We start from the raw sequence: 21,433 nt of genomic DNA on the forward strand, positions 1-21,433 counted from the left end.
TTGCCTTCCTACTGTACCCTAAGAGTTCCCTAGCGAGTGGAGGAGAGGCTCCCCCGGAAATCCCTCATACCAAGCATGTGGATCTCCGATAGCCCTACTCTGGCTGGGGGTGGATCGCGGGTGTGTTTGTTCGTCCGACGACCCTTTTCCATATAACCTTGCGTAGGTTGGTCTGTGCTTCCTCCCTTCTGCACATTCCGGAGAAGCTTGGCATGTACGATCGTAGAATCACATAACTAGTACCTGAATTATAAGGCTGGGATGTATATGGCACGAAACTCCACGATTCAGCGGATAAAGCTTCCAAGCAAGTGTCCCAGAGCCTCAGCCTGATCCCTTCAAGGGTTTTTCGAGATCCTGAAGCAGTGTTGCCTTCACCGAGATAGAAGCCCTGAGGGAATTTCTCTGGCCAGTCAGTATGTGGAGCAGAGGATCGGTGCCTCTTTGGCAACCACCAGCCTACTCAATCGCTCAAACAAATCCCGCGTACAAAATCCCCCATCCGGCCAGATTGATGCGGCATTTGTTGTGGTTCGGATCCGAATAGGGCGGCCTTTCGATTTTTTGCTGGCAGCATCTCCGCCACGCTCGTCCAGCAGAGAGAGGGACCTTGGACGAGCCGCTGCAGGGATACTGCCGGGCTAAGGCGCCCGTCAGGCATCAACTTATAAGTGCCTTAGGCATCCAAGGTCCCAAAACATCTATGTAGTTTGAAGTAAAACCCCTCGAGGTCTTTTGTCTAATATTCACTTTTAGAGTAATCTGGGACTGCTTAGGAATATTTAGAATATGCCAGTTTATAGTCCTTCGGTCAGGCTCTGAATATTGCTTGAATTAGTAGTGGAAGGAACTAGCTACAGCTAAGTTAACTACTGTAGTGTTTATAGTTTCTCGCGTCATGTGACCCAGTACCGAGACCACACACACCGACATGTACTTCTGGCTACTAGCCAGTAGGCAACAAGAAGCGCTAATTTCAATCTATATGTACTGTGTAAAGTGGAAAGGGAAACTTGCTACTAGGTAAGTTCATTTCCGCAGCAATCCAGTTCATTCGTCTTCAAGTCCATAGATTGTGAATGTGACCATAAAGGCAAAGATCAACACCACCTTAACCCAAGCTGATCCATCGATGATGTCACAGCACATCTGCAGCAGCACGACTATTGGCTCGTGGGGGATAATTTCTCCCGCGGCTAAACTGCGATTGACAGGCACAGTCCGGTTTCTCTGCCCTTCTTGACACTTCCAACTCGCCTTTGCCTTGATTGTTGTCGACCAGGGCCCCATGTTCTGGAACGCTCGATGCGAGATGAGAGAGTATGTACCGCCTGTACCTGGTATGTATCTGTATGTCTGTACTGTGAATGACCGCCCCTCAAATCGCTGCATGCACTGGGTCAGTTCATCCTCAAGAATAATTTAGGAGAATACTTCCAACGAGTAGTTCGTCCCTGAGAGATCCATAATTGTTTAGGTGCTGGAGATACCCCCGGGTCAACGGGTGGGGTGGAGCGTAGACGGAGATGAGACCATGGGTCGCACTCTAGACTGTTTAGTCTACTGTAGTTACAGACTTGGAACTGCTGATGCTGGCTTACTACAACAGTAACATTAGTTACTGTCTGTACCTATTCATTCATTCACCCCTCCATCCTCCATCCTTCATCTTCCCTGCTCCCCAGTTCCCTCTTTTCTTCCCCCTCTCCTCAGACATCCTACATACATTATTCGTACAACACAACAAAACACCTCCCTGCAGCTTTGCTGGCTGGCTGGTAACTCATCCCACCAATCGCCGGCCAATTTTCATCTTTGTTTCCATCACTTCTGCGCCGATAGAAGAGTCCGGAAGCGTCTAAGCAGCCCCTCGAGAGCGCCACAGACGTGACCGAACAGGCCGAGGCACTCCCTTAACACTAGCGGCCGATCGAGATGCACCTTTGTCAAGCTGTCATACAACCGCCCTGACGATAAAACCTCTTCCCCCTTGAACCTCGCCACTGACATTATTCTTCGTTCATTGCGCTGTATTTGCATCATCATCATCACCATCAGTATTCCAGTATCCATCCTCCATCAACAGACCTCATCATCGTCTCCATCCGTACAGTGCTCTTGCAGTACACATACTACCCTTCCCCGATCGGATCTACCAAACCCACGGTCATGGCCGAGTTCATTCGCTCGCAGATCCTGGGAACCACCTTCGAAACCACAAACAGGTAAGAATCCCCGCCGATGTTTTTCTAGAAACCTGGTAGTAGTACCCAGTAGTTGGACGAACCGCTCCCCCGCAAGCTAAACTTTTTAATTTCTCTAGATATGCGGACCTTCAACCGGTCGGACTTGGGGCCTTTGGGCTTGTCTGGTATTGGCTCCTCTGTTCCCATACGTTCCTATAGTATCCTGCTGGTAAGAAGCAAAAAAGGGAATGGGGCACATGGGCTGACCCAAAAATAAATCCTGCAGCTCCGCAAACGATCTCATCGCCCGCCAACCAGTGGCCATCAAGAAGATGATGAAGCCCTTCTCGAACCCCACGATCGCTAAGCGCACGTATCGGGAAGTCAAGCTGCTCAAGCATTTACGTCATGAAAATGTATGCTGGTGTTCCGGATCTTCCTTCCCTTCTTTGCTTTCGCAGGCTAACGCGTTGCCACACAAGCTCATTGGCCTGAGTGATATCTTCATCTCCCCGTCCGAGGACGTGTAAGTGGGACCCCGAAACTCACATCACCACGTGGGAACAGATCAATGTGGAGATACTGACAGGGACGATCAGGTACCTTGTCACCGAGCTTCTGGGGACTGATCTGAATCGACTCCTCACTTCCAAGCCCCTCGATGGAAAGTTTGTACAGTACTTCACGTATCAGCTTCTGGTAAATATCCTCGGGTTGTGCTGCATCTTACTCATGCTAATGAAGACTAGCGGGGACTAAAATACATTCATTCGGCTGGGGTCATCCATCGAGATCTCAAGCCTAGTAATCTCCTGATCAACGAGAACTGTGACTTGAAGATCTGTGACTTCGGCCTGGCTCGAGTGCAAGAGCCCCAGATGACGGGCTATGTGTCCACGAGATACTACAGAGCGCCGGAGATCATGTTGACTTGGCAGAGATACGGTAAACAGGTCGACATTTGGAGTGCCGGCTGCATTGTTGCTGAGATGCTGCGTGGAAAGCCCTTGTTCCCCGGCAAGGACCACATCAACCAGTTCTTCCTGATCACGGAAGCGCTGGGAAGCCCACCGGATGAAGTGATCCAGAGGATCAGCACGAAGACAGTAAGCTAGTCGAGTGACCAAGGTTTGGCCCAAGCTCTAACATCTGCCAGACTTTGCAGATCGTCCAGTCACTGGGCAAACGCAAACCTCCTGTGTGGGCATCCCTGTTTCCCGGAGCCGATGCGCAAGGTGAGTCCACCAGTAGACAAACCTCAGGGACCTGAGATCTAACAAGTTGTGAATAGCCGTTGATTTGCTTTCCAAAATGCTCGTGATCGATCCCGACAAACGCATATCCGCTGAGGAGGCTTTAGAACATCCATACCTAGCTGTTTATCACGACCCTAATGACGAACCGGTCGCAGAGACGATGTTTGACTGGTCATTCCAGGATGCCATCCATTCCATCGATGAGTGGAAGATTATGATGTATGTTCAAAGGTTATCTGCGGCGTACCTTGGACCGACTGACATGAACCATAGATACTCCGAGGTGGTTGATTTCCACGACCTTGGTCCAACGGGACAGCCTACTGTCGACCCAGGCGCATCTGCTGATCTGGCATTTGGTATTGATGGTGCAGCTGGTCTAGGCCCCCAGCCAGTTGATGGCATATACCAGACTGCTGTCGACAATATCGACCAAGACATCCTGCAATACCTGCAGATTTAGCCCATGCCATCTATCGGTTCATTCACATGAAAGCGAAAAGCAAGGAAAAGAAGGTACAGGTAGTATCTATCACAGCACTGTGCGCAGATATTCCTGGAGCAGGTGACATCATGACACACATGCTCCTTCCAAAAATACTCACCTCCGATCGTAAGGAGGTCAACTAACCCCGCCCCTTGCCCCATTTGCTTTTCGATCACATGAACCTCGAACCACATTTACCTACCTATTCCAAGAGCCATAAACCCATCGCTGCCCCATCCCTCTAGGCTGTTCATACACTCGGCATAGCCGCAGCGTGAAATGCCTACATTGCTGCACCCTCCGACGTGAGCTACCTTCCTTCTAGCATCTATCCACCTACCTCGAAACCATCGCAGCATTGCATACGCAAATTACCTATCAACCCATAAGCTCCTCTCACATCCACTACCTTCGACAATCTCACGGTCTACAATCCAGACTCTACAATGAAGGAAATACTTGCAATCTGGTCAATCATAATCAGCCTCTGCCATATCACCTACGCATTCCCATCACTCAAAGGATCCACAATCAATCCGACAACTGCCTGGCAGATCTCACTGTACCAAAACAAACGATGCACCGGCCAGACCACATACTTCTCTGGAAACACCAGTCTACCATGTCACGATGCCATTCTCAACGGCGGTGCATTGGGATACATAGTGCAAATCGCCAACGGCTCAAACTGTTCGGTTGCGTTTTCCAGCGATACCCAGTGCAGCCAGATCAATAGCACCACCGTCCATCTCAATTCGACGGCGTCGACATGCCAAGTTATGAGGATCCAGGATCAAGAGATGCAAATCCGGCGGTTTTCTGTCAACTGTGGGAGCAATCGGACAAGGTTTCGTTTTCATGACCGTGTATGAAGTTTCTTGATGCAGCGTTGCGCCGTCGTTCTTTGTAGCTATTCTTAATGCAGTGGGAATGAGATAACATCTTTCTTCATGAACGCTGATGCTTGAGCCATTTGAACTTATCGTACTTCTATGCAATATCCTACAGTTGATGGCTAACCGGGTTAGACATACGGGTATACTACCGAGCATATGCATGCGAGATCAAAAACCGCGATCGAACATTCTCTAATATACACATATAACAACTAGTCAAGACACCGTCCCACTGTTATCCGCGCAAGAAAACACCCCATCCACGCTTCCATCTCTATACGCCTCCTGAATCTGTACCACAACACCATATGTTCCCCCGACCATCATGAACAGCCCCAGCAGCACCAATCCAACATGCACTGCAATCAAGACCACTCTCGTCCACCTCTTGTGCCACGATTGCCCATCCTCCCCGCCCCAGTCCCCTCGACCATGGTAAACATTCACATACAACCAACAGATCCCGGGCAAACTGATTGCCAATGGCGCGAACCCTAACGCCCCGACCAAAGCTAACACATATGTGAATACCGGAATGGCACTAGCCAGTACCCATGCTATGGCCGCCATACCCACAACGCATGCTAACCACGTACCCCAGTGCACAGGGGTGTTAGCCTGGAGGTGCCGTCTTCGCTGCGGGGAGCCGCGCAGCACCCGGACGAAGAGATACTTAGCCGCGACGTGGACGTACAGTGCTCCGCTGACCAGCAATCCCGGAAGAGCGATGCCATACGCCACCCGCTTGAGGACGGGACCTGCACTGCCCAGCGCCGGCGAGGCGACCCATTTCCCGCAGTAGTGATACAGGACCAGGCTGAAGGTCAGGTAGCTGGCGGTGACGAAGCTCATGCACAGAGCGACGGCTTTCCGGTAGGCCCGGGCGGTGGGCGGGCGCATCTCCGCGATGACGGGGAGAAATGCTGAGGTCGCCGATGAGGAGACGAAGATGGTCGATGAGGCGGTTATGCCGGCGGCGAAGGTCGGGTGGCCGACTAGGTGGTAACCCAGGTCGAAGGGGCCTTCCTGAGGCGCCGCTGACGGTCGGTCGAGGGTGGTTACTCCAATGCTTTTTTCGAATGTGTTAGTTAATTTGTGAAATGAGCTGGGCGTGGTCTAGAAGGAAAGAGGAAGGGGAAAGCCCTACACGATGATGAATACCGCGGCGAGGATACTGAAAAACCCGACCCAGGTCAACCACCCGATGTGGGAGAACTTCCGCACACTAGCACAGAGGGCGATGATGACGGTGGCAATTACAGAGAACCACACCGTGCACAGCGAGTGCAGTGACAGCGCGTTGAAGGCCGCCGATACCCCGATCACCCCTGAGGCTGCCGTGATCACATAGGTCATGACGAACAAGAACCCTACCACCTCTCGGAAGATCGGACCCCCCATCAACTGCGCCATGTCGGCGACCGTGTGGCATTGTGGATAGCGTTCTCGGAAATCACCGAGCACGAGGGCGCCGTACGTGTTGAGAGCGCACCAGCCGAGCACGTTGAGGGCCCCGGGGACGGCGCCTAGGTCGTACATGACCGAGGGAATCGAGAGGATGCCGGTCGCGAAGAGCACTGTGTGTCAACTCTTGGTTATTGAGTGATCTCGATGGATGTTTGGGGTAAGGGGGAACGAACTTTTCAGAAAAATGGCTGATGCCCGTATCCAGCTCACGGTCCGAAAGTCCACTTGGCCTTCGCTTTGTTGGAAGACTTCTTCAAGCCCGTCATTATTGGATTTAATGTGCTCGGTGTCTGCGACGGCAATGTCTTCACCAGGCATCGCTGGTGAAATTTTGATGTCTTTGCCCTCGTTTGTCATCGTGGTTGAATCTCAACTGATGTGAACAACAAGGGGGGGGGAACGCCCCTTTCAATGCGGTGGGGGGTCGATCATTCTTATACGAGCATGAAGAGTGCGGGATCAAGCTGCAGGAAGCTGCAGGGCTGGCATGGTATATCTTGCAATAATTGATCATCCTTGATGATAGCCCTGTCCGATTCGGTAGTGATTGATGGCTTCACTCATACCTAATGATGGAGGTCGCGATAACAAACGGCTCACTATCTCCTCAGTTGGAGTAATGTTATCAATTTGGAGTAAGTGACATCCCTGCCATATCGATTATGCAAGGTGATTGATAGGGAATTGGGGTAGTGCTTGATATCAATGTACTGCTATAGCAGCAGTGTGAATCAGTGCTGGCATGCATGTTCAAGGAGTTGTTGAGCCGGTCAAACAGTTTGGGTAAATCAGGTAACTTATGACCCCTCTTTAGCTTTAGCTTCCGCACCAGATGGAATTCCGAAGCTTGTGGGCAACAATCGGAACGGCCCAGGATGTCTTGCCAGGAACACATGTCACATCTACTTTAGTGCTGTACAGTGTATTCCCAATCTACAAGAAAGCCTATCGTTGGGTCAAGCTTTCGCTGACAATGATCAATTGCGCGCCAATTGTCTATCAGCAACCTGGTTGGAGTCCTCTTACCCCAACCGCGATAAGGCCCTGTGGCTTGGCAGTTGGAGCAATCTTCTGCTTCTTCCAACGGTTTCCCCGCCTCGAATGAATTATATTCCTCGTTTAACATGACTGCAGGGGTCAAGCAAGATTGTGATCTGTTGTTGTTGGACTGCGTTGCTTGCGAGAAAGCTTACTGAGATCACCTCTCACCATGTCGGTTCTATTCACCTCCATCTCGCCGTACGTACATCACCGAACCACCATCTAACCTCGGACTTCGCTTGCTGAAAAGACCAAACAGAGATAACCCGGTGAAAAAGGAAGATGCCAACCAGCTTCTCCAGAGACTCGGTCTCGCCGTCAGCCCAGAGGAGGAGGACGACTTTCACACGCTCCTGGCCGCCGTGCACGACTGTGCAGAAACGGTCTCCAACCTCCAGGATTACCAGCCCGTCCCCGATCTCGAACGATACCCTCGACAGAACGTTCGAAGACCTTCTTCGAAAGAGCAGGTCTTCGGCCAGGCTTGGGCACATAAGTTCTTGATTAAAGGCAACCCCGATGGAGGGCCCTTGGCCGGCAAAACCATCAGTTTGAAAGACACGATTGCGGTCGCAGGCGTGCCCCAGCTGCTTGGAAGCGATATCATCCCCTCCTGGACCCCTGTCACGGACGCCACGGTGGTGACTCGGGTACTGGCTGCGGGGGCTGATATCCATGGAACGTCGACCTGCGAGAATTATTGCCACTCGACCTCGTCGTACACGAGTGCGCAGGGGATCGTCGAGAACCCTTGTGCCGAGGGTTATTCGTCGGGTGGGAGCACCTCGGGCGGGGCGGCGCTGGTCGCAGCCGGGCTAGTCGACATCACTATCGGTGGAGATCAGGGGGGCAGTATTCGTGTGCCCTCGTCTTTCTGTGGCTGTACGTGTATTCAGTCATGGGCTTCTGAACTTCTATTGATGTTGTGCTGACCTGCGATACAGGCGTGGGACTTAAACCGACATACGGCCTTATTCCGTACACCGGCATCGCCAGCGGAGACGCGATCAACGACCACGCCGGCCCTATTGCTCGAAGCACGCTGGATGTCGCCTTGTGTCTGGACACAATCAGCGGCTATGACGGAATCGACGACCGATGCCTGGGCAGCCCGCAGCCCGGCTCGACCGCCTACGCGACAGCGCTACAGACCGAAGAAACCGGGGGGCGCCTCGACGGCGTCCGCGTGGGATACCTGAAGGAAGGGTTTGAGCACGCCACCGTCGACCCCGCAGTCAAACAAGTCGTGATGAACGCCGTCCAGAAGCTGGCGGAGCTGGGCGCGGTCGTCGAGGAGGTGTCGGTGCCGGACCACTACCACGGCCCGGCTATCTGGACCATCCAGCAGCGGATCTCAGGCTCAATGACGCTGCTGGGCCAGGCGCACGGCCGGCGCGGCCTGCATCTGACCGAGATGGAGCGCGAGCGGCTCCCCTGGACGCCCGAGGGCTTCCGGCGCGCGTTCCCCAGCACCAAGAACGTGATCATCAACGGCCTGTATCTCACGTCCCAGTTCCCCGATCTGTATGGCAAGACGGTCAACATCGGTCGACGGCTGCGGGACCGCTACGAGGACGTTTTCGGTCGATATGATGTCGTGGTGATGCCGACCACGCCGATTGTCGCCCCCCGCCATGGCTCCCCGCGCGACCTGCCGGTCGAGGCGCTCCGGCCTAGCATGGGCCTCACGATCAATACGGCGATCTTCGATGTCACGGGCCATCCTGCTATGTCGATACCAGTGGGTCGTGCGGCTGCTAAGGATAATTCTGAGGTTCAGTTGCCGGTGGGGATGCAGATTGTCGGCGGGCTGTGGCAGGAAGCTAAGGTGCTTCGGGTGGGGCATGCTTGGGAGCAGCATTTCAATTGGAAGAGTCAAGGGGAAACGAGGTGATGTTGATGAACCATTCTAAAACAAAATCGCAAGTACAGTACATATTTCATCAAGTCATATCATCATTGGACATAACATAACATTTCATGACCTCGATTTCGTCATATTACTGCCGTCCCACCACGAGTAGCAACAGGTTCGTTAATCGTTATTGGGTATAGCTTTTAGCTTTCAGCCTTTCACGACTTTTAGTTGATAATATACCCTCCATCTACCACAAGCGCATGTCCCTGTACGAAGGACGCAAAGGTCGAGCAGAGGAAGAGCACTGCATCAGCCACCTCCTCGGGCTTGCCCATCCGCTTCATGGGCGCGATGTCGACGGCCGGCCGGAGTCGTTCCCGGACTTCCTCGCTGGTTGTGGTCATGGGAGTCTCGATCACGCCGGGACACACGCAGTTGACCCTGATCCCCTCTTGCGCGTAGTCAATGGCGTCAGAACGGGTCATCGCGATAATGGCCGCCTTGGAAGCACAGTACGCCGCTGCAATCCCCCATTCAAAGGAATAGAATTAGCGTTCCATCACGCAACAACTCCGCGCTTTCAAAATTGGGCGGGGGGAAGGAAGAACTTACGCGCCCCAGGACGTCCCACGATGCCCAGCTGGCTGGCAATATTGACGACCGCCCCGCGCGGGCCCTCGCGCGCCGCCGCCGCCGCCGGATCATCCTGGCCGGGCAGGGGGTCCTGCGCGATCATCTGTCTCAGCTCCGCGCGCGAACACAGCCACGAACCCCGGTAGTTGATGTTGGTGATGCGGTCGAAGATCTCGGGCGAGGTCTCGGTCGAGCGCAGCGCCTCGCCTAGTACGCCGGCGCAATTGACTGCGTAGTCGAGGCGGCCGAACTCCGATACCACGGCGCCGATGAAGGATTCCACGAAGTTTTCGTTGGAGATGTCGCCGGCTTGGGCGAGGAGGCGGACGTTGGGGGATGTCGCGAGAATGGCTTCTTGGGTGTCGTTCAGCGAGCTCGGGTTCAGGTCCGTGATGGCGATGCGAGCGCATCCCGCGGCGGCGAAGCTCTTTGCGACGGCTGCGCCGATGCCTGTGGGAAATTGGGTAAGCTGGCCTGTAGGGAGGATCCTTGGGGGGAGGTGTTCTGTTTACCAGTTCCGCCGGCTCCGGTGATGACGGCGACACCGGGGAAGGTATATGTTCGTGGCATGGTTGGTTGAGTGACCGGCGATACAAATAGCACGGTTCGAAGAGTGTGGCGGGGTAAGTGAGGGAGTGAGTGAGTGAGTGAGCCGTGAGACGATGTAGCAATTTGTTTATGGTCCCCCTCGTCCCCTCGGTATCACCCTGACATCATCTTTATACTCCCTATGGTACAGTACATGGTAGATCGAATGGGAGGGCAGTTGGAGTCTTCTTCCCTGTCGAGTCTTATCGCCGACCCCTCGGTGGGGACGAAAGTGGCGGCGTTGGGGGAAGCGGCGGGTTCGGCAATCGTTGGAGTCGGTCGCTTTGCCTCTTGCGGTTGGATTTTCTCCTCTTTTTGCGAGTCTCGCACTCCTTCCCCCTCCATCTTTTCGCTGCTCGCCCTGCCTTTCTGCTGCTCGCCCGTGCTTCTCCAATTTCCCAAATTGGAGAGCTAGCTCTGGTAATCTCATTACTCGGGCGTACACATCACATCCAACTCGCGCGCCTCCAAATGTCTTGATGCAGTCTCAGCCTCCCTCACAGCCAGTTCGGGGCAATCGTCGCTCGACTGCTGGTGCCAAATCTCGGATCTGCGTCCATTGTGGCCGCAGCTTCCGCCGTACCGAGCATTTGGAGCGCCACGTTCGCACTCGTATGTTGTGCCCTTTGCTTTGTGCTTCCCCTCTGCCTCAATTGCAATTGTGATCGCATGTGCAATTGCTGAAAATGCGACACGTCTTAGCGTCGAAAGCCCTGCAAGGATCGTGGTGTTGCATAATGGCTAACCCCCAATCTTATCCGCCGTGCAGATACCAAAGAAAAACCGTATATCTGCTTTTGTGGGGCAGCCTTCACTCGCCGGGATTTGTTGAAGCGACACACCAACATTGCGCATCCTGGCAATGGCTTGGTATCGCCCAATTCACAGCCTGAGACGGAGAGTGTAGAACCACAACCTCACCCGCGAGCATCCGAGCCCGCCACAGTACCACCAGCACCAGTACCAGTTCCAGTTTCAGTTCCAGCTGCAGCTGCAGCTGCAGCGCCGCCAGGGTTCATCGTCCCGCCGCCGACATCGCGCCCGGACGCACCTCTCTCAGTGCCCCCGAATGTGGAACAATGGACCGGACCTCCACCACCGCCACCTCAACAACCTCCACGGGAGTCATATATCACGCCAGATCGAGCGCCCGTGCTCCAGCCTGTGAACCACGCTCCTCCAAGTATACCGCCGCACAGCGGCGTGCTTGGTCACGATGCGGAGGTTCTCGAGGCGGCCCAGCTCTTGCTTCCTGGAAATTACCGACATACTCCAGCTCCAGGTAAGGACTCGCCGTCCGGGGAACCAGCTTCACGGAGTCTGATATTAATTGAGAACTAGCCCAACCCATGTCATACCTTCCGGAAGAATTGAACCACTTCCAAGACTTCACCCATTTCCTCGACTCCATTGGACTGCCATCCGAATGGGTCCCCGCTTTTGGAGAAGTGCCTCAGATGCACAATCCAGTGCCGGCAACTACTGTTCCAGACATTGAACGGAACCATACTCTCCAACAGGATGCTCCGCGTCGGAGTATCCCTGAGAGGTCTTCTCGGGGAGATTCGCCCTTCCGATCATGGCTTCCATCGGTGCCGCCTGAAGATCAGAGCCTTGGCTCGGTTCACGATTATGGTATGTCATCGATTCGCGGGCAGGTACGCGAGCTGTGATACTGACGTGAATCCTCAGAGCCCCCGCAGAGTGCCAGGAGTAGTTCTTCCTTGAAGGTGACAGAGGAGCAGAGACAGCGTTTGGCTGCTGCGCTCGAGGAGTTTCGCTATCTGATCCCAGATTTCGTCCTGCCATCGCGCCATACACTGACCAGATATCTGACGTCGTTCTTTGACGGCTTCCATACACATCTACCTTTCATGCATGCTCCGACGTTCCGGATTAATGACCGTGCGCCGGAACTCGTGCTGGCTTTCATGACCCTCGGCGCCCAGTACCGGTTCGAACACCGCAATGCAGAACGGCTCTTTCATGCTTCCAAGGAGATTGTACTCTGCAGACTCTCGAAAGAGTCCCATGGAGTGCCATATAACACCATCGTTCAAATCCCCTTGAATCACATCCGCGATCCTGCACTGCCAAGCCAGGCATCCCCTCTCCCACCTGCCGAGTTCGCTACAGGAATGAGTGCGTGGAGGCAACTCGAAACCATTCGCACTTTGCTAGCCCTCATGGGATACTCCACTTGGGAGAAGGCTGAGCTCGTTCAGGAGGCATTCGGCCTGCAGAATCTGCTTGTCCGATGTCTTCGGGAATTTGGTCTGGCAGAGAACATCATCGCTGCTCCAAGACACGGCCCATTGCAATGGCACGAGTGGGCCGAGGAGGAATCCATCCGACGCACTCGCTTTATCTCCTTCTGTTTTGTTCACATCCATAGCATAGCCTATAACATCTACCCGGTACTGCGCAGCAGTGAGGTTCACTTGCGCCTCCCGTGTTCTACCAAAGAATGGAACGCAGCGACGGCTCACGAATGGGAAGCTGCACAGAAGGAAGTCGGCTCCCAGCAGCTGTTCTTCCAGGACGCACTGGCCTTGTTGCTGCAACCAGCACGACATCCAGTGCCGCTGGAGCCGATTCCCGCGCCCCTCGGCAACTACATCCTTCTTCACGGGCTTCTTCAACGCATACACCTCGTAAGCGAGCTCTCCATACCAAATGGGGACCATTCATTTTCTCTCCCAACAGAGGAATTGAACAAACTCGAGTACGTTCATGATCTGCATCTTAGATGACATTGAGAGGCCCGAAGTTCATATCAGGTTTACTGACCGCGAATCTCGTCACAGGAGAGCTCTACGAACTTGGACATCAGTTTGGCAACAAGCACCCGAATCGAGCCTCGACCCTCATAACGAGAACGGTCCCATCCCTTTCACATCTAGCTCATTTCTAGGTCTAGCGTACGTTCGCTTGTCGCTGAACTTAGGGGCTTATCGTCAACTCGAAACGCGAGATCCATATCGCATCGCTGCGGCGCTGCATCGATCGCCTCGCCCTAGCCGGAGCTACCAATTAACACCTGCGCTCATCTATGCGGCACACGCCTTGAGCGTGCCAGTACGACTGGGCATTGACCACGTGGCCCGCAGTCAAGCTTTCTTCTGGAGCGTTCGTCATTCAATTGCCAGCCTTGAATGTGCGGTCTTGCTCAGCAAATGGCTGCTGTCGCTGGCGGAAACCGGCGGCACTCAGAGTTTGAGCAGTACGGGCCCAGCTATAACCCAGAATAATCTTCTACCTTACGTGTACTGACATCCCAACTCAAATAGGTAACGAAAGCCGCATACTGCATTGGACACGCTGTATCGTCCAAGAGGCTTATGATTCCTTGGACCCAGATAAAGACGAGACTTTTCCGGGTCTTGACCCTACCAGTCTTGGCCTGGCAGTCATACAGCTGTGGGCTCGTCTGTTTCGGAAGAATACACAGTGGCCCTTCATCAATGTGATGGGCGAGAGCTTGGAGCAATACTTGGACCTGATTCGACCGGAGTAATTGCTTGCATAGGATTTTGAACGGATCCGACGGAAGATTAATACCATCCCCAATACAATTGAGCGCGAGCGCAGATTCCAGAGATAGCATTGACACCGGAACCAGCGTTTCCTGTTCACATGAAGAATGGTGTCTCGGTGAATAAGTTGTGCACTACCTTCAATGTGGGCATCTACATTATGAGACTAGTTCTAGAAAATACTCCTCAGTGCCGGAAGTACCGGTATACATATCCTGACTCCTCTAATAGGAAGAATGGACAGCTCGGCTTGCCCAGAACTTGACTACCGGATGATCTCATACAGTTGTACAGAACCGGCCGGAGGCAAATGAATATATCAGAAATGAAGTCATGTCAACGAAAACTTCCCTTCGTCGAAGAGGGGTACTAGTTCCTCCAGGCATAAATCACCTTCCGCCGGAGCTACTCGGAATTAATAGACAAGAGGATAATTCCGGACCTAGGCAGCAAAAGTGCTTGGTCTTGGTCTTGGTCTTAACTTTAGTTCACAAAAGTCGGAGTGCTAATAATTAAGAAATAAGATTACAGGAATAGGCCACAGATATTGCCGTTCCACCCAATCACTATCCAAACTTTCTCGTTCTACGATCATCGCCATAATCCGATATATCGGTGATCCCTGGGGATAGCATTGACTTAGGCGAAGTTGATCGGATGTAGTACCTTCCAGTTGCTTAGAAGAGAGATCTCTTTGCCCAACTGGGAGAAGGAGTCGCTGAAGCGGAAAGCGAAGCCGAGCTCGCAGCCGCAGCGCTGGCAGACACGTTGGGAGCCAGGGTGGCGCCGAGGGGACCGATGAACAAGGTCTGGCCGCAGGGTGCGGGAGGCGCTGAGACACAGCTGCCGAGGTAGCGGCCCAAGTTGCCCTTCTGGCTACCGGAGGACAGCACATAGGCCGGGCTGTAGGCGGGGACCAAACCGGAGCTGTTGGCTGGGAAGAGGATGTCCTCCTGGTTGCTGGCCAGGTAGTAGGCGTGCGCGGTGTGCTCAGCTGCCAGACGGGCCCACAGGAAGGACACCTCAGGAGCCTGGGTGTAGCCAGCCAGAGCGATGTAAGCGCCGGCGACGGTCGATTCGAGGGTCAAAGCATTCTCGACAAAGCTCTCGGCGCTGCTGGCATTGGGGAAGGTGAAGCTGCAGTTGGGAGCCGTGAAGCCGGAAATCCTAGACCCGAGCTGCTGGGCGGCACGCGTCCCCAGGCGGTTCAGGCGCTGAATCCCCTGGAAGTTGGGGTAGTACTCGGCGTCGGAGTCGTTGGTTGCGCTCTGCAGGAAGGTCTGGTTGAGCGGGACCTGGTTGTAGTAGCGGTCCAGGAAGTACGAGAGCGCCCAGCCGTACTCGACGACCTTAGCATCCGAGGAAGAGGGCGAGCAGCTCGAGTTGCTCTGTGCCAGAGCTACTCCGGCGAGGAGCAGCTGGCCAATAGTCGCGATGAAGCGCATGGTTCGATGGGTGTATGCTGTGGGGGAGGAAGGTCTTTTTCTGCCGATCTGTTCTGAGCTCGAGCAGTGTGGGAGCGAAGGGTGGATGCCTGGTAGAAAGAGGGATTCCCCCGTGAGATATACTTATATGTGGTCGGTGGGTAGCTGCGCGGTTCCGCCAGCGAAACAAGGTTTCCAGCACCGTTCGCCGAAGTCTCGAATGTCGTCAAAGCCCGCAAGCAGATGCAACGATATGATGATGAGTGTGGAACCCTCATGCCTCCGAGCATGCACGACGCGCGGTCATCCAAGCATCGAGGCGGAATGGGCTTCCCTCCACTGGATTTGCATCATGACATTTCCCGTTTCCCCGCCGCCGGGCATTTCCGTAAGGGGAGTGGAGGTTTGGGCGGGGTGGGTATCTCAACATCATCTGGCCTGGTTTAGAGGTGGTGATAGGGGGGAAACGGCGGCGAAATTCCCAACCAGCCCCCGTGCTCTAGCGAACTGGTGTTCTTCCAGGGTTCGACGGGAGGTTGTCAAAGTTTGTCTTTGGACTTGTGGTTGGGTGTGAGATCATCGAAAGAACATCTATAGGATTGACCGTAATAAATGAAAAGATTTCACCGGACCCTAACGGAAGTAGGAACCATCCGGGAGATATGCTGCTGTCAGAATGGGAGTTTTGCACGGTGGATGGTGATATCATCCGTCCGGAACGGATGGGAAAGGTCGAAGTCGAGAGCGTAATCGCACTGTTGCCGTGCAGTACTGTGCATTCTAGGCTGAGAGATTGTTTGGTGGGGGCAGTGCCCGCCCCTGCACGTCTCCCTCTTACTTTTTGGTTGCACGATAGTCACTGTATTGGAGTGAGAGTGGTAGAACAGCAGCGTTGATAGTGCAGGATCTGCAGCTCCTGTCAGTCTGCGTGATCGTCTACCTGAGCCCTGGGCTCCATATCCTTCCGGATCGTCCGGGGGGGGGGATTTTAGGTCTGCAGAGGAGAGTTTAAGGTGTCTGCGCTAGGCTGGTTCGGGTTAGGGTGATATCCTTGGGGATTCATGCCCCCCGGGGGGGAAGGAGGAAAGTCACGTGCTTACGGGGGCTCGATGTCATTTTCCACCAGATTGAGCTAACCTTAATGGTCTTCAGAAAGCTGAGTTCCGAGCCTGGAGCCTGGCATACCACGATTGCCCAAAGAGGTAGATCCTGTACCACACGTCAGGTAGACTCACCTAGCAAAGGGCTAGCGATATTCCACGTTGCTAGCACAAAATAATCCGAAGGCATTCGCGAGCTTTATTTTGTGTATAGAAGTTGAAGCTTACACCGCACTTCCTCGAAAATAAGCATTCTAGAAGTTGACGGCGAAGGTTTCTTGAGATGTTGCTCTACTGTGCCTCTTGTGCGGAATTTGGTTTTTCTGATGGGACCGGCCTCTTTCACCAGCGTGTAGAAGTTCCTACATTATATAGAAAAGTTGTCGCTGGGGCTATGCAGTACTATAAGTTGGACCTGGTTCAATCTGGTTGTATAACACGGCTGGCTTAGTTTTATCTTCTTCCTCTATGTATCCATTGTGTTAGGGCTGCAGTCACAAGCGGGATTGGATAACTTTACATAAAATAAGAAGGATTCGGGCTGGATGGGCTTTTTCTATTGCCAGTTCATACCTTAACCCATAGACTGTACTACAAATATTTTAGAAACCTCTAAGATCGGTATATCTTCGCTTGACTAGATACCTATCATATATATAGGGGAAAGATCGCTTGTTGTTAGAGAACTACTTTGGTAGGCGGTTTAGCTGCTGGAGAAGGTTTACGATAACGGTGCACTAAGGTTTTTAAGTTGAAGGACGATTGATATCAAGTTTGATACTATAAGTGGGGTCTAAGTTCAGAATATTAAAGGATTAAAGAAGCTGTGGTTGTCTGCAACCGCAGGCTCGACTTGAAAAGGCTATAATAGGATTGTACACTTGTCTTTAAACAGGGCTTTATGGATCAGAGCCTGGTAGAGGGCTCTGACATTGCAAATTTATTTCATGCTTCTACAAGTGTTATTGCGTGACGTCCTCCCGTGTTCTTGCTCTGTACATATGGTGAGATACTTCAACAACACCACCATCCAACCCACTAATTGAAATCTCCATCTTCAATGTATCCCAGTCTCCGCGCTCGACATCGATTTCTCAATAAATACGCGAACCACCTTGCGTTGCTGCCGGGAATCTTTGATGAAACTGATGGACAAGGGCACCTTTTCAGACCGTGTGGATCAAAGAAGACCCTGTCGGTCATTTTGGTGCGTACTGACAAAGAGGCACGCACCCATTTGCAAATGTCCTTTGTGTGTGCGAATGATCTGGGCTAGGTTTGGCGAGAGCAGATATCACAGCCAATTCGTACATTGGCATTCTTTTCATGTTCCTGGAAATAGGCGTGTGTAGCTCTCTGATTGTTTCTCTAAGTAGTCATAAAAGCAATTTCTCAATTGCGCGCTGTAGTATTGTTGTTGACAGCACAATCCTAGGCATTCCAACAATATTTTCTGAGTTTGCATAACTCTGGAAGAAGTCTATAACTGATATTTAGAATAGTATACCAGCTCCATTAGATACAGTTGTAAGTGGAAGTAGGAGACTGTAAGTCCTGTTGGTACAGGGTTCGGCGCGCAGTACGGAGTACTGCACATGATCCAGGTTAGTCTTCAGACTAGTTAAATGAATATACAGCTGTTACTATCAACATCTTATTTCGGAATCTGTGACCAGTGCTCAGGCTGTGAGGTCTTGGAGAACTAATCCTATCTACACTTGGCGCGCTTCTGCGGTCATTACCTAGAGTGCAAGCGTGATCCCAGCAAGAGTTTTGTCTTTGTTTATAACACTAACATTCTACCTCCTGTACAAAGGAGTATCTGATAAGACACCGCTAAATGCTGCGAGTTGCAGGTAAGATCACAGCAAGTGCATTCATTCTCTGCCTCCTTCCCGTTACTCGTCACTTAATTACTACTTACTTGCAATGTCTTTGTAGACAAAATGTTTCGACGGATCAGCTATGTAAGGGTTATCCATTTATCCTTACTTGTTCTCTACGTCCATGCACCCCAATTGTATCTTTTCCCGTGCGGATTGTCTTGCGCGCAAACAAATCCAGACTCAAGGCTTCCCGCTATCTTTGTAGTGTTCTTAGCTATTCGACAATGCTACGGCAAGCATGGAACAGTGTGATGGAAGCGATCACAGGCCGGGGTTCCAAGGTCTGGGAGAAACTTGCCAGACCGACCGTCGGGAGAGGCAAGACTCAGTGGCCGAAGTCGGCAAGTGATTTGGAGAACCACGGTGTCCGCTTGGACTACGATGGCACCATCGAGAAGAACGGCTCGGTGTACCACAAGTACCAGGTGCAGCCCAATGCTGGGAAGATTCTCAGTTCGTGGAAAGACTGGAGAGATAGAAATGGGGGCACTCATGCCGTCATCGGGACGGTGAAAGTCAAGCAGGATGCGACGAGGGACGATGTTGATGAGGCGCTGAGATCCCTGGGGGAACAGCTTTGATGGAAGGCACTGTGAGTTGGTATCCTTTGCCCTAAGCCGACCCGGGTAAAGTCAATTCTGGTCGGTGAAGTATGCTTGCTACCTCATATAACATGGCAGTTATTGTGTACCTCAGCCATTGGCGAAAGCTACCTAGTAGTGTTTCGCAACTTGTTGGTTTACGACCGATAAGGGGGTCCGAAGATCTGAGTGGGGCTATACATCTGAATGTATTCCACTGTTAGGCTTAGCCTTACAACTACATAGATTTTTCAGATTGCGATGGGGGTTTTCCCCAACGCACCCAAACAACATACATAGTAGGCTTAGGTAGGCACTACAATACAATAGGTACCCATGGAGACAAACAGGTTAAAACAGGCAAGGGCTTATCAAAGATTCGACAGCCATCATGCGAAGGACATGCGGAAACATTTTCTTCCGACACGGGATTACCTTGCTGTATTCATCTTCACTGGAATCTTGTTCATATCAATCCAGTTCGTAGCTATCCAGCACGTATCTTCCCAGTATATATCTTATATATCTTTCGTTCCAGTATGTACATCCATCCAACTTGTCCGTCTCTCCAGCATCCACATCTACGACTCAAGTAATGAGACTTCGGTATACTTACCACATTTTCCATTGCCTCACGTCATGGCTTACGACTACCTTCCTGACCAGCTCAATTACACCGAAGGGAGATAATCAAGAGGTGGCAGAAATCCGAAAAGTTTGTTTCATAACTGATTGAGAGGAACTGGACTCATAATGCACCCACGCTGTAGATAGATTACACAAATTATGGTCCTTCGAGTTCTGGCCTCTGGATCACCAAGTATTTCGAGCGAGTTACCAGTTAGCTAGCTAAGGAAGATTCTAGTATACGATCAGATCCTCCGCAAAAACACCATAACACAGACCATCATCCAAACCAACCCAGCCCGCTCACCTCCAGATCTCCCTCCCCAATACGAACCTATATACACACCAAACCGGCCCAAAATCAAACTCAAAAGCCAGACCGAGGATAAGGATTCCTCCCCCGCCCCACAAGCACCTCCCCCACAAACTCCCCGAACCCCACCGTCTTCAGGTCCGGATACAGCGCCCTGGCATCCAGATACCCCAACTCCGCCGCCTTCTGGGGTGTATTCTCGCGGCGCACGTACTTGCTGCACCGGTACTGCGCCAGGTACACCTGCGCCCGTTTCCAGAAATCGGTGGGATCCGCGGCCAGCTCCGCGAGCGCTTGATCGACGTTGCGAAGGGTTTCTTCCTCGGATTCCTGGCCCCCGCCTTCTCGTCAGCCCCAGTATTCCACAACCAACGCATGCCATACCCCCGGCTCCAAATTCACTCAACCCCGACCCCAACCCATAACAACCCACCAAGAACCCCCAAGGAAAGAAAAAAAAAGGGAACATACATGTATCCTCCCAACCCTCTCCCCCGAAACCGCCTCCACGATCTCAAAGATCTCCTCCTCGGACAACACCGCCGAGCACGTGTACACGGACCGGTTGCGCGTGCGCGGGTCCGCGACGATGCGCGCCACGAAGCGGCCGATATCCCGGAGATCGGTGAGGATGGTGGGCGCGGTGCCGTCGCCGTGGATGGTGGTCGAGGGCACCGGGATGGCGTAGGAGAGGCGGCCGGAGGGGACGGGGGGGAGGGAGAGTTGGTACCAGTAGCCCACGTCGATGACGGTGTAGTCCATGTCTTGGGCGCGGAGTTCGGCGAGGATTTCTTCTTTCTGTTTCTGCCTGTTAATCGGGGTTGTTTTGGGGGGAAGGGGGGGAAGGTTGGGGTTGTATGTTTAAGGGGATGGGTAGGTAGGTAGGTAGGTACTAGGTAGGTAGGTATAGAGGCCGAGTGAAGCCAAGGGACACCCACCTCCTCCCGCAAAAGCATCGCTCCCCGCGGCGGGGCAACAGTCACCCACGAACTCGGGACGAAGCGCTGCACGCCCGCGCGTTTGGCGGCGCGCACGAGGGTCTTCTCCTGCGCGACGGTGGCCGGGCCGAGCGTGCTGATCAGGATGTCGATGCCGGCTAGCGCGGGCACGAGGGCGTCCTCGGGGAGGTCGAGGTCCACGACGCGGTGGGACAGGTCATCGCGCTGGAGGAGGGCTTGCACGGAGGGTTTGGGCACGGAGGTCGGGCGGATGAGGAGTTCAATGTCCTTTGTGGTTTGGTTGCATGATTAGCGGGTTTGAATACTTCCAATTCATACACTGAATGGATAGGATGGATGGATAGATACAAATTGGTCGGCAGCTAGCATGGCGTCCAGGATGCTACCGCCTGTGTTGCCGGTGGCGCCGATCAATAGGACCTTCGGTCTGGGCATGTTGTCTTGTTCTATTAATTGGAATGGTATGATGTTGATGAGGATTGTGCATGGTGAAGGGGCAGACGAATCTCGCCTTAAATATACAGACGTTGTCTCGGGGCTTGAGGTTGCTGACATGGGCTGTATACTTGGGAAAGTATAGTAGCTGGACTCCCAT

At 52.9% G+C, this 21,433-nt stretch overlaps 9 protein-coding genes across 9 annotated transcripts; 5 read left to right on the forward strand and 4 right to left on the reverse strand.

Moving 5' to 3' along the window:
- Window positions 1-2,030: 2,030 nt before the first annotated feature.
- On the forward strand, window positions 2,031-4,140 carry mpkC (mitogen-activated protein kinase mpkC). The gene is made up of 9 exons (XM_040940144.1): window positions 2,031-2,225; window positions 2,324-2,371; window positions 2,473-2,602; window positions 2,669-2,712; window positions 2,786-2,885; window positions 2,936-3,292; window positions 3,343-3,421; window positions 3,478-3,661; window positions 3,716-4,140. Exons 1-9 carry the CDS (start codon window positions 2,170-2,172, stop codon window positions 3,903-3,905), a joined length of 1,188 nt encoding a protein of 395 aa, XP_040804913.1. The 5' UTR covers window positions 2,031-2,169; the 3' UTR covers window positions 3,906-4,140.
- BO72DRAFT_263851 (uncharacterized protein) lies at window positions 4,130-4,978 on the forward strand. The gene has a single exon (XM_040940145.1). The coding sequence runs from the start codon at window positions 4,376-4,378 to the stop codon at window positions 4,799-4,801; it is 426 nt and encodes a 141-aa protein (XP_040804914.1). The 5' UTR covers window positions 4,130-4,375; the 3' UTR covers window positions 4,802-4,978.
- A 63-nt stretch (window positions 4,979-5,041) lies between these two features.
- BO72DRAFT_422001 (putative neutral amino acid permease) lies at window positions 5,042-7,029 on the reverse strand (the record flags this gene model as incomplete). Its single annotated transcript, XM_040942793.1, has 3 exons — window positions 6,466-7,029; window positions 5,973-6,402; window positions 5,042-5,894 (listed from the first exon to the last, which is right to left on the reverse strand). The coding sequence occupies exons 1-3, from the start codon at window positions 6,647-6,649 to the stop codon at window positions 5,042-5,044; spliced, it is 1,467 nt and encodes a 488-aa protein (XP_040804915.1). The 5' UTR covers window positions 6,650-7,029.
- A 473-nt stretch (window positions 7,030-7,502) lies between these two features.
- On the forward strand, window positions 7,503-9,227 carry BO72DRAFT_422004 (putative amidase; the record flags this gene model as incomplete). The annotated part of the gene is made up of 3 exons (XM_040942794.1): window positions 7,503-7,531; window positions 7,593-8,215; window positions 8,278-9,227. 3 exons carry the CDS (start codon window positions 7,503-7,505, stop codon window positions 9,225-9,227), a joined length of 1,602 nt encoding a protein of 533 aa, XP_040804916.1.
- A 188-nt stretch (window positions 9,228-9,415) lies between these two features.
- On the reverse strand, window positions 9,416-10,394 carry BO72DRAFT_492889 (SDR family NAD(P)-dependent oxidoreductase; the record flags this gene model as incomplete). The annotated part of the gene is made up of 3 exons (XM_040948337.1): window positions 9,416-9,711; window positions 9,804-10,274; window positions 10,337-10,394. The coding sequence occupies 3 exons, from the start codon at window positions 10,392-10,394 to the stop codon at window positions 9,416-9,418; spliced, it is 825 nt and encodes a 274-aa protein (XP_040804917.1).
- A 497-nt stretch (window positions 10,395-10,891) lies between these two features.
- On the forward strand, window positions 10,892-13,929 carry BO72DRAFT_370333 (uncharacterized protein; the record flags this gene model as incomplete). The annotated part of the gene is made up of 6 exons (XM_040940960.1): window positions 10,892-11,024; window positions 11,182-11,694; window positions 11,754-12,047; window positions 12,105-13,137; window positions 13,220-13,635; window positions 13,703-13,929. 6 exons carry the CDS (start codon window positions 10,892-10,894, stop codon window positions 13,927-13,929), a joined length of 2,616 nt encoding a protein of 871 aa, XP_040804918.1.
- Window positions 13,930-14,545: 616 nt separating this feature from the next.
- On the reverse strand, window positions 14,546-15,504 carry BO72DRAFT_263875 (uncharacterized protein). Its single transcript, XM_040940146.1, has one exon. The coding sequence runs from the start codon at window positions 15,391-15,393 to the stop codon at window positions 14,626-14,628; it is 768 nt and encodes a 255-aa protein (XP_040804919.1). The 5' UTR covers window positions 15,394-15,504; the 3' UTR covers window positions 14,546-14,625.
- Window positions 15,505-18,582: 3,078 nt separating this feature from the next.
- Window positions 18,583-18,939, forward strand: BO72DRAFT_520222 (uncharacterized protein; the record flags this gene model as incomplete). The annotated part of the gene is made up of 1 exon (XM_040949716.1): window positions 18,583-18,939. The coding sequence occupies one exon, from the start codon at window positions 18,583-18,585 to the stop codon at window positions 18,937-18,939; it is 357 nt and encodes a 118-aa protein (XP_040804920.1).
- Window positions 18,940-19,933: 994 nt separating this feature from the next.
- On the reverse strand, window positions 19,934-21,334 carry BO72DRAFT_422015 (NAD(P)-binding protein; the record flags this gene model as incomplete). The annotated part of the gene is made up of 4 exons (XM_040942795.1): window positions 21,187-21,334; window positions 20,818-21,105; window positions 20,351-20,677; window positions 19,934-20,209 (listed from the first exon to the last, which is right to left on the reverse strand). Exons 1-4 carry the CDS (start codon window positions 21,271-21,273, stop codon window positions 19,934-19,936), a joined length of 978 nt encoding a protein of 325 aa, XP_040804921.1. The 5' UTR covers window positions 21,274-21,334.
- Window positions 21,335-21,433: the final 99 nt, after the last annotated feature.

This window comes from Aspergillus fijiensis, assembly GCF_003184825.1.
Source record: "Aspergillus fijiensis CBS 313.89 unplaced genomic scaffold BO72scaffold_7, whole genome shotgun sequence".
Classification (NCBI taxonomy): Eukaryota; Fungi; Ascomycota; class Eurotiomycetes; order Eurotiales; family Aspergillaceae; genus Aspergillus; species Aspergillus fijiensis.